Genomic DNA, 15,060 nt, shown 5'->3' with positions numbered 1-15,060 from the left:
CAGTCTGGTAATACTGTTTTACCGTTGTCTGATGAGACAGACCCAGGGAAGTGCATCTGCAGATTGCTTAGAAGTCTGGAATGGGGTCCTGAGGAAGGATCTAGCACTCACGTTAGGGAGTAGCAGTGGCTGGTGGGGTGGGGTGGGGGCGTGGATCAGGGTATCAGTGTGTAGGTGTAAGGGTATGTGGTAAGTTACATCCCTACTCTCAGAAAATAAAATGAACACTTCATAGACCACGATTTAAGAAGAAATAAAGAGGTTGTAGAAACTACTGTCTGGCAGGCAGTTTTGAAATCAATTGTTGGGGTACTGTGAGGATTTGGGTAAGAGGGGGGATAATATTCCGAGGTTCCTCGGGGAACTCAGATGTTCTTCCACTCACTTGGTAAGAGATATTCAAGCCTGAAACAGCTTTTCTACTTGAATGGTGCTGCTGTCCCTAATATTACATCTGAGGGGTTACTGCCAGGACCTGGTTTAGAACAAGAAAGGAAATGAGATTCTATTATAATTTGATTTAGCCACCACTATAGTGAAACTTCTCTCTCACAGATCTCCAGTAACCTCTTAATTGCAAAATCCAAAAGTCAGTTTTCAGTCCACACTTTACTTGATGTGTTCTAACACAGCTGGACACTCCTTGAAGTTCCACCACCCTTACCGTCCTTGGCTTTCCTCCCACCTCTCAGTACTCCGTTTCACCCTTTGCCAGAGGTCACTGCTCGTCTCTGCCTGCCACCTCGAGGCTGGCGTTCCCATTTCGGTTCTGCCATTTGATCCCCCGTGCCTTTGCACATGTTTCTCCTTGGGCCCGGTAGTCACCCTCTTTCCTTTTTCAGCTTAAACACCATTATACACATTGACTTCCCTGTCCTCAGGAGAATAGTCACTGTTTCCTCTGTGGTTCTAATAACCTCTGTTCTAGTAGTTAATACACTTACTGTAATGATTTGTTTATGTTTTTGTACCCTCCCTACTGTTTGTTAGCTCCTTGAGAGCAAAACTGTGTCTCCTCTAACTTTGTATCATCAATTGCTGGAGAAGTGCCCCGCGTGTGGTAGTGCCCCACGTGTGGTAGTGCCCCGCGTGTGGTAGTGCCCCACATGTGTGATAGTGCCCCGCACCTGGTAGTGCCCCGCACCTGGTAGTGCCCCACATGTGTGATAATGCCCCGCGTGTGTGGTAGGGCCCCGCATGTGTGGTAGTGCCCCGCATGTGGTAGTGTCCCACATGTGTGGTAGTGCCCCGCATCTGGGAGGCATGCATAAAAGTTTGTTGCATGAAGTAAGCAAAAGATAATCATTTTTTCTCTTCAGCCAGGGGGCTTGGATCATAAAGATTATTTATCTCTCCCCCTATCTAAAGAAAACAGTCACACATAGGAAGAAGTGGAGAAATGGGGGTGTATTAGTCAGGTTTCTCCAGAGAACAGAACTGATAGGATATAGATATATCTATAAATGTCTCTCCATATATCATTATATATATATCCTATGGATATGTATAGATAGCCCATAGATATGTAGATATATGGAAGATTTATTAGGAAGGATTGGCCCACATGATTATGGAGGCGAAGTCCCATAACCTGCTGTCTGCAAGCCGGAGGCCCAGGAAAGCCAGTGGCGTAGTTCCTGTCCAAGCCTGAGAACCAGGAGTGCTGGAGTGTGACGGCAGGAGAATATGATGTCCCAGCTTAAACAGAAAGTCAGTTCTCTCCTCCTCTGCCTTTTGTTCTGTTCAGGCCCTCAGTGGATTGGATTGATGCACCTTACTTGGTCTACTGATTCAAATGCTAATCTCTTCTGGAAACACCCTTAGGAACACACCCCAAAATAATGTTTTACCAGCTTTTCGGGCATCCCTGAGCTCAGTCAAGTTAAGATGTAAAATTAACTATCACAGTGGGTTTAATGGGTGTTGAGAACCTTTTTATATCCTGCTCCCCTTCCCTCTCATGCCCAGTTGACAAGGAGACTGCCCTGATTTCTAATTCTAACAAGGCCACTGCAGGCTAACTCTCCCAGTGATTACAACAAATCCTCTGGACAAAAATACAAAAAGCAGCTACCAAAGGCCTCTGAAAAGTGGATACAGTGATAGCAGGTGAATCTGGGGAGAGAAAACAGTAATTAATGGATAGCCAATATGGTTAACAGTGAGTTTCATGGTTATTTTTCCTCTTTATACTCTGGGTTTGACTCAAGGGTAGACTGAACTGGGGAACTATATTCAGAACCAAGTCAACAAAGACTCAGAGAGAAGCCCATCTTTGTGGCCTGAGCACCAGGTTGAATAGAAGGCCCCTGGAAGCTGGAGAGCGTGGGGTAGAATCATTGTTTGTTTTGGTTTTTCTCTGTTTACTTTCCGGTGCTGTCCTGAGGCCAGCCTTAATTGTGAAACAACTCGACTATGGTGTGACCAGTGTTGCACTCACCTCAACACCCTGAGATAAAACCTGTCCCTGAGAAAGAGGGCCCCTTTGTGTGAAGACTCGGAGGAAATTCACTTTTTTTTCCTGTCTTCTACTTCTGTGTCTTGAGGACCCACTTGCACGGAATTGTGCAGTTGCACAGGGAGCTGCAATGGAGAGGATGCCATATTCCCGACTTGACCTGGGAGAAGGGGTCCTTGAGAGAGAGAGTGTGGGAGCAATGACATGCTCAGAAGGCAAGCACACTTGTGATCTGAAGCAAACTAGGTGGATTGCTTGCTGAAACAGAAAGTCGGCATTCCTCAGAGGCTTATAACAGGGCCCAGGGCCTCATGACAGTATTAAAATGTCCATATAATCCAGTATTAGTCAACCAGGAAAGTCTCACCAATTCTCAAGGGAAAAATAGTCCATAGATGCCAACCCCCAGATTACCTAGATTTCGGAGTAAAGACTTTAAAGTAGCTAATGAAGCCATGCTCCATAAAGATGGACACTCTTGAAATAAATAAATTCTTAGCAGAGAGCTATGTGTAAAAAAAAGAACCAAATGAAAAATTTAAAAATGACTGAGTTCAATATGGGAAATAAAAATTCATTTGCTGGCCTTAATAGTAGAATGGTTTGGTTAGAGGAAAGGGTCAGTGAGCTTGAAGATAATTCAGTGAAATAATCCCAACCGAGAACAAAGAGGAAAAAGTAAAACAAGCCTCCTGTATTTGAAAGCTCTTTGCTGGACATAGAATTCTGGGTTGATGGATTTGTTTGTTTTCTTTTAGTCCTATAAAGATGTTTTGTATTAATTGCTCGAGGGATCATTTTAGTGTAATTTCTATTCACCTTGAAAAACTTCATTTAATATTTCCTTAGAAGTATTTCATTTAAAATTTAATGGTGACAAATACTCTTAGTTTACCTTCAGGTGAGGAAGTCTTTATTTCACTTTTACTCCTAAAATATATTTTTAGTAGATACAGAAGTCTGGGTTGTCAGTTTCTTTTGTTTCACCATTTTGAAGATGGTGTTTCATTCATTGTCTTCTGACATCTGTGCTCTCTGATGAGAATTCCCCAGTGTTTTCAACTGAAGTTCCCCTATATGTAACATGCCGTTTTTCTCTTACTGCTTTCAAGAGTTTTTCTTTATTTTTGGTTTTCAGCAGTTTTGTTATGTATCTGCGTGTGGAATCCCTTGAGTTTGTCTTGTTTACGGTTTCAAGAAGCTTAGTGAAACAAAGTTAATGTCTTTCTCCAAATTTGGAACTTTTCAACCATTATTTCTTCAAAAAAGTATTTTTTGGCACCATTCCCTTTTTGTAGGTACTCTGATGACACTGATATAGTCCCACAGGATATAAAATTAACATAAAAATCAGCAGCCTTCATGCAAAGAAACAACACACAGAACCCCATTACAACAACACATAAGATTAAATACTTAGGAATAATTTTGACAATAAGTGCACAAAACTTATATGAAGTAAAAAAATTTTAAAGCCCAGAAAGATTCAAAGTATACTTGAACGAATGTAAAAATATATGCTATTTTTTAATAGATTGATTCAACATTATAAAGATTTCAGCCCTCCCAAAATTAATTGATAAATTCAGTACAATCCCAATAAAAAACCGATGGACTCTATTATGGAGTTAGAAAATTTGATACTAAAACTCATGTGGAAAAACAAACCTGTAAGGATAAGTGGGAAATAACTGGAAAAGGAAAACGAGGAGGGAGGACTAACTCCTAGTCTGTAAACGTCAGGCCTGTACAGCTACAGCAGTGTGGTGGTGCTGACACGTGAATAGACAAGTAGACCAATGGAATACGTGTGATGACTTTGCCGTGCTGATCTGTGTTCTCCAGAATTCTCTGAGATAAGTGGAGTACAGAATTAGACCCAAATATACATGGAAATTTAGTATATGACAGAGGCGGCATCTTTCTCTAATCAGTGGGACACACGTGCTTTTTAATACATGATGCTGGGACAACTGAGCAGCCACTTGGAAAAGATAAAATTAGATCCATATTTCACATTATACCCATGAATAAACTCTAAATGGATAAGGAATATAAGGTAAAAAGTAAAACTAGACAAGTACTAGAAGAAAACATGGATGTATTCCTCTTTAATGTTGGTGTAGGGAAAAGCTTTGTTACGCATAACTAAAATTCCAGAGGTGATGAAAGAAAAGATTGATAAATTTGACTATATAATTTTTTTAAAGTTACATGAGAAAACCACCATAAAATACAGGATAAATCATGGGTTTGCAGTAGACCAAGTTGTGGTACAGTTATTCTTAATTTATTGCCATGGTATTCTATATGACGTTGCCATTCATTTCATGGCTAAAGCCATGTGACAGTGGGCTCATGACTCGGAGATCCAATAGTTTTGCCCTGTTCTGCTTCTAGGAGCAGACAGCCTTGTGCAGGGGTGGGATAACCTACTGACTGCTCACTGAGGTAGTAGGTTGTAGGTGGGACCCTGTGTGGTTGGGGAACCTCTTCCAGGGTGCAGGCCAGGGTAAGGTACTGTCACCAATAGATACATTTGGTTATTTAAAAATATGTGGATATCTAAAATTATAAAAAAATAAACAACCTGCCACTTGGAAAGATTCTTGTTATGTTAAGTAAAAAAGGAAGGTGCCAGAAGGATGGAGACTCATTAGCATGCATTTTAATAAGTCTTTGTGGTTTTCCACACACTTTTAAAGCTTCCTTAAGAAAACATAAGCCACTGTTCCCGTGGTTCTCTGCTTGAGGGGTACTACAGGCTGGACTAGGTGAGGGGAGACTTAGGCTTGACGTGTTGTACTTTTCTGAATATTTTGAAAGTGTACCTGTTATATGAATGAAATACTTTTATAATTGCAAAAAGAAAGAAATAAAAGGACTAACAGTTATTCACAACTTTCTCTTCTTGGTGTCCTAATGGAGTAAGTTGGAGTTGTGGCCATTTTGATTTCGTGAGGGGACTGAGCAAGGGAGGAAATAGGTAGTCATGCTGTGGGTAGTGTCGGTGCACGAGGACAAGGGTAGGGAGGATAATAGGGTGGATAATATAAAGGCCAAACACCTCTTTAAAGTATGGACGTGGAATTTAGTACCTCAGTCTACACTCCTCTTCCTGTTTTTGAAATGCAGCAGAAAGGTACAAAGTCATTGACAATTGTTATTTTAGAAAGCTATGGCTGAAAGAGAGACCTCATGAGTTCATCATTTCAGTCTGTTTCTTTTATTTTTTTTAAATAAGTTTTTATTGATTTTTAGAGAGGAAGGGGGAGAGAAAGAGAAACATCAGTGTGAGAGAGAAACATCGATCTGCTGCCTCCTGTACGCCCCTCACTGGGGATCGAGCCTGAAACCCCTGCATGTGCCCTGCCCGGAGTTGAGCCAGGACCTCTCAGTCCATGGACGAGGCTCAGTCCACTGAGCCACACCAACTAGGCTCAGTCTGTTTCTTTTAAGAGTTGTATCTAGTCTGATGGGTTTTTAGGATTTGGAGAGATTTCAGCACAGGGCAGTGTATACTATCATCTTTATATTTTTTTGCCAATTGTCAGTATCTAAAATCTGATTTATGTGATTATTCTCTCTGTTACCACTAGAACTAGAGCGTAAGCTCCATGAAGGCAAATACTTTGTGTTGCTCACTGCTGTGTTCTTAAGATTTAGAAAGTCTAAGAGGGCTTCTACCTGATAATTTTAATATTTAAAGAAGATACTCAGTAAATATTTGTTGAATCCATAGCTATGTTGAGATAATTATGGGGAATTAGCTAGGGCTGGATTCCACAGGTGAGAAGACTTGACTCTAATCGATCTCACAGTAACTAATTTGATTTTTCTTAGTCTGACCAAGGACATGACAGGAAAGGAAGATGTGTACCGAGGTCCGGCCATCAGGGCTCTCTGCAGAATCACTGATGTAAGTTCTCTTTGTTTTGCTGAGATGTCACAGGGGTCACTGTGTTTGTCTGCAGGAGGCCGTGTAAAGTGAGTAAGGGTCCCTAGTCTGACTTTGTGAATCTCCAGAATAGGCATACCTCTTGTGCTGTGCTTTGCTTTATTGCATATCACAGATACTGTGTTTTTACAAATTGAAGGTAAGACCCTCCACCAGGAAAAAGATTACAACTTGCTGAAGGCTTAGATGATGGGTAGCATTTTTTAGCAATAAAGTATTTTGTAATTAAGGTTTGTACATGGTTTTTTTAGACACAGTGCTATTCTTGCACACTTAATAGACTACAGTATATTGTAAACATAACTTATATATACTCTGGGAAACCAAAAATTTGTGTGTGACTTGAATTATTGCGTGTCTGGAATGGAACCTGCAATATCTTGGAGGTGTGTCTGTAAGAGAAACAGGACCACCAGAAAGGCTTTTGTGGCCTCGGGCTTCTTTTCTTTCAGATTGGTTTTTCCATCTGTTCATTTAGATGTTCTATGTCTTTCTCTATTTGCCCTCTTAGACTTTTTTTAAATCCTTATTGTTGAAAGTGTTACAGATGTCCCCCCCCCTTTTCCCCATGACACCCTCCTCCCCAGTCTACCCCCCTCCTGCTTTCCCCCAACTATTGTCTGTGTCTGTTGGTTATGCATATATGCATATAAGTTCTTTGGTTTATCTCTTCCCAACCTTTTGTTATAGTCAGGGCACATTGCTTACAGTAAACAAAAACCCATTTGAATCCAGCTTTAAAAAGAAACTTTCTTACAGAACATAGAGTGCTCAGAATTTGAGGTAAAACTTGGAACCAGATGCCAGAGCAAGAAATAGGGCAGCTCTAAGGAACTCAGCGGCAAGATTTCTCAGATATTTACTGTTATGATCCATTATTTACCAGGCTCAAGCCTTCTCATTCAAATAGTTAAGAAAGAGAACCTGGTTAACCATCAGCCAGCCCAGTGGCTTGTATACACCTGGGTCAAAGTCAGGTGTGTAACCTGACCCAGTCTGTTACATCTGGAGAGATGTTATATCTGGAGAGATGAGGATATAGTGTGTTAGGCTGTCCCTTTCTTGAAACTGTGAATAGGAAAGGTTAAAATGAAGGCAGGCAGTCATTGATAAACTTAAATAATATTTCAGCTATACTCATGCTTAGGTATATTTTATGTGTATATTTGCAGTCTTCTCAAGTTGTTTTTTTTTAAATCCTCACCCAAGGTTATTTTTCCATTTATCTTCAGATAGAGTAGGAGGGAGGGAGGGAGAGAGAGAGAAACATCAATGTAAGAGATACATCAACAGGTTGCCTCCAGCAGGATCCCAACCAGGGCCAGGGACCAAATAGCAACTGAGGTACGTGCCCTTGACCAGAATCGAACCTGTTACTCATTGGTCCGTGGGCTGACGTTCTAACTACTGAGCCAAACTGGCCAGGGCTGATCCTGCTTAACTTTTAAAACTTGAGAAAACTTTTAAAACTTAGTTTGGCTCAGCAGTTAGAGCGTCAGCCTGTGGACCAAAGAGTCATGGGTTCGGTTCTAGTCAAGGGCACCTACCTTGGTTGCTCTTCAGTCCTCCGTCCTGGTTGGGGTCATGCAGAGGCAACCAGTCATTGTCTTTCTCTCTCTTTTTAAATTTTTATTTGATTTTATTTTTGTTACAGATGTTTCTCCTTTTTTTACCCTATTGACACCCTCCTCCTCATCCCTCCCGCCCCGTCCCCAGCTTTGTTGTCCATGTCCATTGGTTATACGTACATGCATATAAGTTCTGTGGTTTATCTCTTCCCTCCCCCCACCACCCCCTCTTCTGGGGATTGTCAGTCTGTACCCTACTTCCGTGTTTCTGGGTCTACCCTATTCCTCAGACTGTTATGTTCATTATATTCCATAAATAAGTGAGATCATGTGTTATTTGTCTTTTTCTGCTTGGCTTGTTTCACGTAGGATAATACGTTCCAGGTCCCTCCATGTCGTCTCAAAGGATAAGAGAGCTTTCCTTCTTACAGCTGCATAGTACTTCATTGTGTACATGTACCACAGCTTTTTTATCCATTCGTCTACTGATGGACACTTGGGCTGTTTCTAGATCTTAGCTATTGTAAATAGTGCTGCTATGAACATGGGGGTACATATATTCTTTCTGATTGGTGTTTCAGGCTTCTTAGGGTATCTCTCTCTCTCTCTCTTTCCTTTCTTTCCTCTCTATCTGAAAATCAATGGGAAAATGTCCTCGGGTGAGGATTAAAAAATATATTGAGCAGGATCAAATGGTAAGTATGGATTCTAGAAGGAATAATAGAAATGCTGTAATATTTTTTGCTGCTCAGCTATTTTATTGTGGTTATTTTGTTTTTAGCATTAAGTTGGTGGCAGAAGACTTGGCGATTCCAGTGCTAGCAATAAGACAGAAATGATTTCAGTCTGTTTACGTATCTTCATGGGCTACCACCACCTTTCCAGTGCTAAGCTTTCTTCCAGTTAAATGAAAAAGAACTTTATTTGCAGAGGATCTTATATTGAGAGCTCACTATTGTCGTACATCAAACATTTAATTATGTGTCTAAAATAATCAGATTACATTTGTCTTGTAAGACTCTCTAGGATCCATATAATAGATCCCCTTCACGTAGAGGTATATTCAGGATTTCAAAAGCAGCTTTCATCCTCATCTAGGAGTTTCCTTTACAACATCCTGATAGGTTGAGCCCTACTTGTGTATTTCCTCACATTGGAGCTTTCCAGTTTGAGACAGTTCATTTCATTGTCGAACAGTTATTCATCTTCCTTACATATAAATGTTCCTCCTTGAAGCTTCCACTCAGTCATCTGGGTTCTGCTGGGTGGGGTATGATTGCTCTGTCAGATGCTAATCCTTACTAAAGCATTCTAAATATTTACGCAGAAACTGATGCATGACTGGTTTTCTGTAAATTGTTTTGAAGTGGTAGTAAAGTGTGTAAATGTTTTGCTTCAACAAATTTTTCTCTTTGAATGTTATCAGGGAACAATGTTGCAGGCCATTGAAAGATACATGAAGCAGGCCATTGTGGATAGAGTCTCCAGTGTATCCAGCTCAGCGTTGGTGTCTTCCTTAGTAAGTGAACAAGGGCAGTAGCTGTCTGGTTCTTATGCATGGTACAGTTTCTGGTTGCAAAAGCAAAGTATCATCACTATGATTCTCTCACAAATGAAACATTTAAAAAATATGCGTACATCTCTCTTACTTTATCCAAGAGTGTTTACCTGCCAGGGAAGCATCGAGCAATTAAAATGTGTAGTTCAAAACATGAAATTTTCATGTTTGAAAGGTTTTGGTAATCATAAGGTTATGTTGTACACATAATAAAGATGGGAGGTAAGGGTGGGGGGAAAACGGAAGAAACTGAGGGTCGATTGCTTTTTCAATATTTTTGTATTTATTATTTTATTTTTTTATCCTCACCCGAGGACATTTTTGCATTTATCTTTAGATAGAGCGGGAGGAAGAGAGAGACAGAGAAACATCGATGCGAGAGAGACACATCACTGGCTGTCACCCACACGACCCCTTCCAGGGCCGTGGACAAACTGCAACCGGGGTACGTGCCCTTAGCGGGAACCGAACCTGGCACTCTCTGGTCCGTGGGCCGACGCTCTAACTGCTTAGCCAAACCAGCCAGGGCTTATTTTTTTTTTAATTTTATTTATTTTTGGGAGAGAGGGAAAGAGAGAGAGAAAGAAGTTGTCGCTCCACTTACTTATGCTTTCATTGGTTGATTCTTGTATGTACCCTGACCAGGGATCAAACCTGCAGCCTTGGTGTATGAAGACAATGCCCTAACCAACTGAGCTACCCCGCCAGGGCACTTGATCTTTTTTTTTTTAATTTTCCATTATGACCTACAATTTTACCTCTGCCTCTTTGTTCTCTGCTTTCCTTGCTGCCTGTGTCGGGAGTGTCTTTCAATCCAAAGTGCCCTGTCCCACTTCTAAACTTCTTCCCAGGAAGTAGCCTTTGTTTTAGTAATCCCTTTCTCTTCTCTCTCTCTCTTTAATCAAAACAAAATTTATTCCTTACAGTCTATCACACTGCGTTTACTTAAAATTGATTACTAATGTGGAATGGATTCAGTCATCTGAATCACTAGAGTGTCTGGTTCTGGAATATAATTGGTCAGGTTTTATAGCAGAGGATATATTGGTACTCTGTTTTCTTCTTCTAGGTGAGTTTCCTGGAAGTGAAACCTATAATGTTAACATTGTTTAGGTACCATTCTATTAACTATCCATCCCTTCCTATCCCTCCCCTCTCATTACTTCCTTTTATATATCTCTCCTAGCCCACAAACATTCACCTGTGCAAGGGGGTCTTGGAGAAAGTGTTTGTGGCTTTATTAGTTGCCACAGGAGTAGAAACTTGAAACAGACTTGTAAAGCTACAAAGTTGTTTCTTTTGGGGGCAGGGAATGTCTTTAGGAAGAGAAACCTAACTCATGTTTCTAAATTTCTAGTGACCCATGTATTGTCTGTTCATATTTTTTTCTGCATTTAGCACATGATGAAGATAAGCTATGATGTGGTTAAGCGCTGGGTCAATGAAGCCCAAGAAGCTGCTTCAAGTGATAATATTATGGTCCAGGTATGGTCATTGAATTGTTTTAGCTTCTGTCTCGAGATCAGCTTTCATTAACCCTACATTGTAGGGCCAATGTGTTGATTCCCCAAATAAGTATTAGCTAAAGGCTAATATTAAGTAGCCTGTTAGTGTATATTCTCAAGTAGGTATCCTACTAATTATGATTACTGCCAATAGGCCCTACTAGTAGTGTCTAATTGAAGCTGTAAGAATGTTGGAGAAAGCTTCTTACATTCAGTGGTAGTTTGAGATGCTCATTCCAAAAGTCCTTCACAATGCATTTTAGTCTTGTATTTGAAAAATAATTTGTGAAGAAGGATGTTCAATTTCAAGCTTTTCAGGCTGTGATTATAGTAAATATTATAAAACCAGTAGAGAGTAATTTTTACTTTGTGAAACTTCAAAACCATTTTGTTGGAAAGATTGTCTTTTGATATTCATTGGCTATTCCTAATTAAAAGGAACAAGATTAAATTCTTAAATGGCAATTTTATGTAAACTACCCCATTTGTATTTGAGAGGACTTATTTATCCCCTTTCAGTGTTTATAATTTCTTATGTTAGCATATTCAATTATGAGGAAACACAGTAGTTATTTATCCCTTGGGAAACAGTCTCACTCCCCTAATTTTGATCATTGTGCTTTGACACAAAGTGCCATGATAATATCCGTGCACTCAGCTTTCCTCAGGAGATGAATCCTTTAGCTGCTAACATGGTCACGATGCTTCGAAGCCACTCCAAAGACCTGCAGCACTGTAAAGCTTTGGACCTGAGACCTTTGTGCCAAGGATGTGTGGGGCAAGGCTGAACTGCCAGGTGTTCCTTGAGATTGTATGTTCCCCTCTTAATGCTTGTCCAATCTAAATTAACCTTCTGGGGGTAAATTAGAAACTCTTACCCTTTCAGTCTTGGCTGTGTTTGATTCAGTGTGAAAAAGCTATTCTGTTTGTATACTTTTGACCAGCGTATCTTTTTATTAAAAATCTAGTTCCACATGATTCGATTTTCATGTAAATTTTGTCCTCTTCCTACTCAGTTTTCTGTATGTTATATTCTTTTCTTGTTCTTTAGTACCATGCATTGGGAGTCCTTTATCACCTTAAAAAGAATGATCGCCTTGCTGTTTCTAAGATGTTAAATAAATTTACTAAATCCGGTCTCAAGTCACAGTTTGCTTACTGCATGCTCATCCGAATTGCCAGTCGCTTACTAAAAGAAAATGAAGAGGGGTAAGTGTCTTCATATAAACCTAAGTAATTTTTCCTTTGCTGGTAAATATACCTCAAAATGTATTTCCTTTATGAATATTTTTGGGCAGTGCTGACTTTACAGATTTTATGTTTTCCGAATTTAAAAAAAAATCATGGAATTCCAAGTAATACACCTGGGTTTTTTTTAACCTTAATATATGCTCTGGTATATGTACTTTAATAGATTATGACTGCTAATAATACAATAACAAATTGATACTAAACAAAAAATACTTACAGATCTTAAGGTATACAATAATTAAAGGTGAGCCTTGACCCATGCACCAAGAGGCTGTTGGTTCGATTCCTGGTCAGGGCACATGCCCAGGTTGTGGGCCAAATCCCCAGTGGGGGGCATGTATGAGGCGGCCAGTCAGTGTTCTCTCTCGTCAATGTTTTTCTCTCTCTCTCCTTCTCCCTTCCTCTCTCTAAAATCAATAAAGAAAAAAAAATTTTTAAAAACCCAATAATTATATGTGAAAACTGGAAGTGATAGTAAGAATCTTGTTTATTCCTTTTATTCTATTTATTTTTTATCCTTACCCGAGGACATTTTTGCACTTATCTTCAGATAGAGCGGGAGGGAGAGAAAAATATTGATGTGAGAGAGATACATCGACTAGTTCCCACCCACACAACCCCAACCAGGGCTGGGGACAAACCGCAACTGAGGTACGTGCCCTTAGCGGGAACCGAACCCGGAACACTGGTCTGTTGGCCAACGCTCGAACCACTGAGCCAAACTGGCCAGGGCTATCCCTTTTATTTTTATAAAAGAGATTGTTATACTGTATTTAATGATGTGTTTAAATTATTTATTTAAAGGGCATGAGAGAAAAAAAATAGAATTATACATTTGTAAGGTTCTTATATTGTTTGTGAAGCAGACTTATATTATTTGATAGTAAACTGTGATAATATAAGGGTAAATACTGTGATCTCTTGAGTAGCCGCTAAAAAAAACCTAAAAGATGTAATGTAAAGTTTACAGAGAAGATAGAATGGAGCACTCAAAGATTCATTTGAGCTTCCTGCAATGGTGGAGTAGCTTGGTCATATTAACCCTCCTGCAAATAATGATTATATCATTAGTATAAAACTGTACCTCTCCCAAACAAGAAAACCCACAACTATTTGAAAGTACTGGGAGCCATGAAAAGGAGGCAAAAACTGGAGGAAAGCTGACACCTGAAAGACATGGCTATACTGAGTGAGATTTGGGCAGTTCCCAGTTCCCAGGTGCGATCACAGAAAAACAACATTTTCTGGACAGAGGGGTCAGAACACCATTTGAGATCGGAAGAGTGATAAAAACTTAGGATGGAAATCCTGGAAAGGAGGGAGCCACAAATGTGTGAGCCTCAAAATCAGTTTTAAAATACAAAAATCCTTGGCTGTCCCCTGCACTGTGCGCATAGAGGGGAAGACTCTAGGCAACCCGGCAGACAGTAGTGAGCTGAAAGAACTGAGTGGAGAATTCAGCTGTAACTCACCATGGAGGAGATGAAGTTGGGAGTTGGATCCCAGCCAGGTTAACTGCCTGATAGAGAAATATCATATACATTCTGAAGTCTTGACCTCCTAGCATTCACAATGTTTGTAGTCATGTGTCACAGAATGGTGTTTTGGTCAGTGATGGACCAGATACAATGGTGGTCCCATGAGATAATAATGGAGCTGAAAATTTCTTATTGCCTAGTGACATTGTAGCTGTCATAACATGGTAGCACATAACATGGTAGCATTACTCACGTGTTTGTGGTGATGCTGATGTAAACAAACCTACTCCACTGCCAGTCATGTAAAAGTACAGCACATACAATTATGCACAGTGCCTACTACCTGATAATGGTAGTAAGTAATTATGTTACTGGTTCACATATTGACTATATGTTTTATTGTTACTTTTAGAGGTACTCTTTCTACTTATAAAGAAAACAGTTCGCTGTAGAACAGTATGTTGTGTTTTTCATGTTTACTGGGTCTCTTGATTGCATTATTTTCTGTTGTGCTTGATTTAGTCTCATGTTGTTTTGTTCATCATAGCTCTTAAGCATACAGAATGCACTACTGATATTGCCAGTAAGAGGTCATGTTGAGTGGTATATGAATGACATCTGGAAATGAAATGGAAAGTGATTAAGGACTATGAAGGTGGAAAAATCAGTGATGATTATTGCCCATCCTTCAGGCATATCCCATTACACAAGAATGATCTTAAAGTACAAGAACAGTGATGGAAGCTGTTGAATGACTTGCTTTATTGAAAGCAGTGAGAATAACAAAAATTTGAGAAGGGTTTATGTCAGACATGGAGAAACTCTAATGACCTGGAGTAAAGACTAGACATAGAAGCGTACTCCTCTCAGCACCATGATAATCATGACCAGAGCAAAAATGTTGTTTGTGATGTTGAAAGAAAAGGCTGGACCTGACTACAATGTTGAATTTACTGGTAGCTCTGAGGATTTATTTATTTATTTTTTAAATCCTCACCCGAGGACATTTTTCCATATTTTGTTCAGATAGAGTGGGAGGGAGAGAGAGAGAAACATCAACGTGAAAGGGACACATCGAGTGGTTGCCTCACGACCCAACCAGGGCTGGGGACAAACTGCAATTGAGGTACCTGCCCTTAGTGGGAACTGAACCCGGGTCTCTCTGGCCCCCAGGCTGACGCTCTAACCGCTGAGCCAAACCGGCCAGGGCAGCTCTGAGTGGTTTAAACAATTGAAGAATAGTTATTCATTACATAAAGCAAAAGCGAGTGGTGAGTCTCTGAG

At 40.1% G+C, this 15,060-nt stretch overlaps 1 protein-coding gene across 1 annotated transcript in view; it reads left to right on the top strand.

Annotated features, from left to right (window-relative positions):
• Positions 1-15,060, top strand: part of COPG2 (COPI coat complex subunit gamma 2) — a 129,718-nt gene that overhangs the window by 36,419 nt on the left and 78,239 nt on the right. Inside the window, exons 6-9 of the mRNA XM_036247641.1 lie at positions 6,302-6,377; positions 9,411-9,503; positions 10,941-11,027; positions 12,099-12,256. Of these exons, the coding sequence (XP_036103534.1) occupies positions 6,302-6,377; positions 9,411-9,503; positions 10,941-11,027; positions 12,099-12,256 (414 nt within the window). The remainder of the gene's footprint in view (positions 1-6,301; positions 6,378-9,410; positions 9,504-10,940; positions 11,028-12,098; positions 12,257-15,060) is intronic.

The sequence above is a fragment of the Molossus molossus genome, unplaced genomic scaffold, assembly GCF_014108415.1.
Source record: "Molossus molossus isolate mMolMol1 unplaced genomic scaffold, mMolMol1.p scaffold_m16_p_7, whole genome shotgun sequence".
Lineage (NCBI taxonomy): Eukaryota > Metazoa > Chordata > Mammalia > Chiroptera > Molossidae > Molossus > Molossus molossus.
The sequence above is the reverse complement of the archived record's forward strand: the minus strand, read 5'-3'. Positions and strand labels throughout refer to the sequence as shown.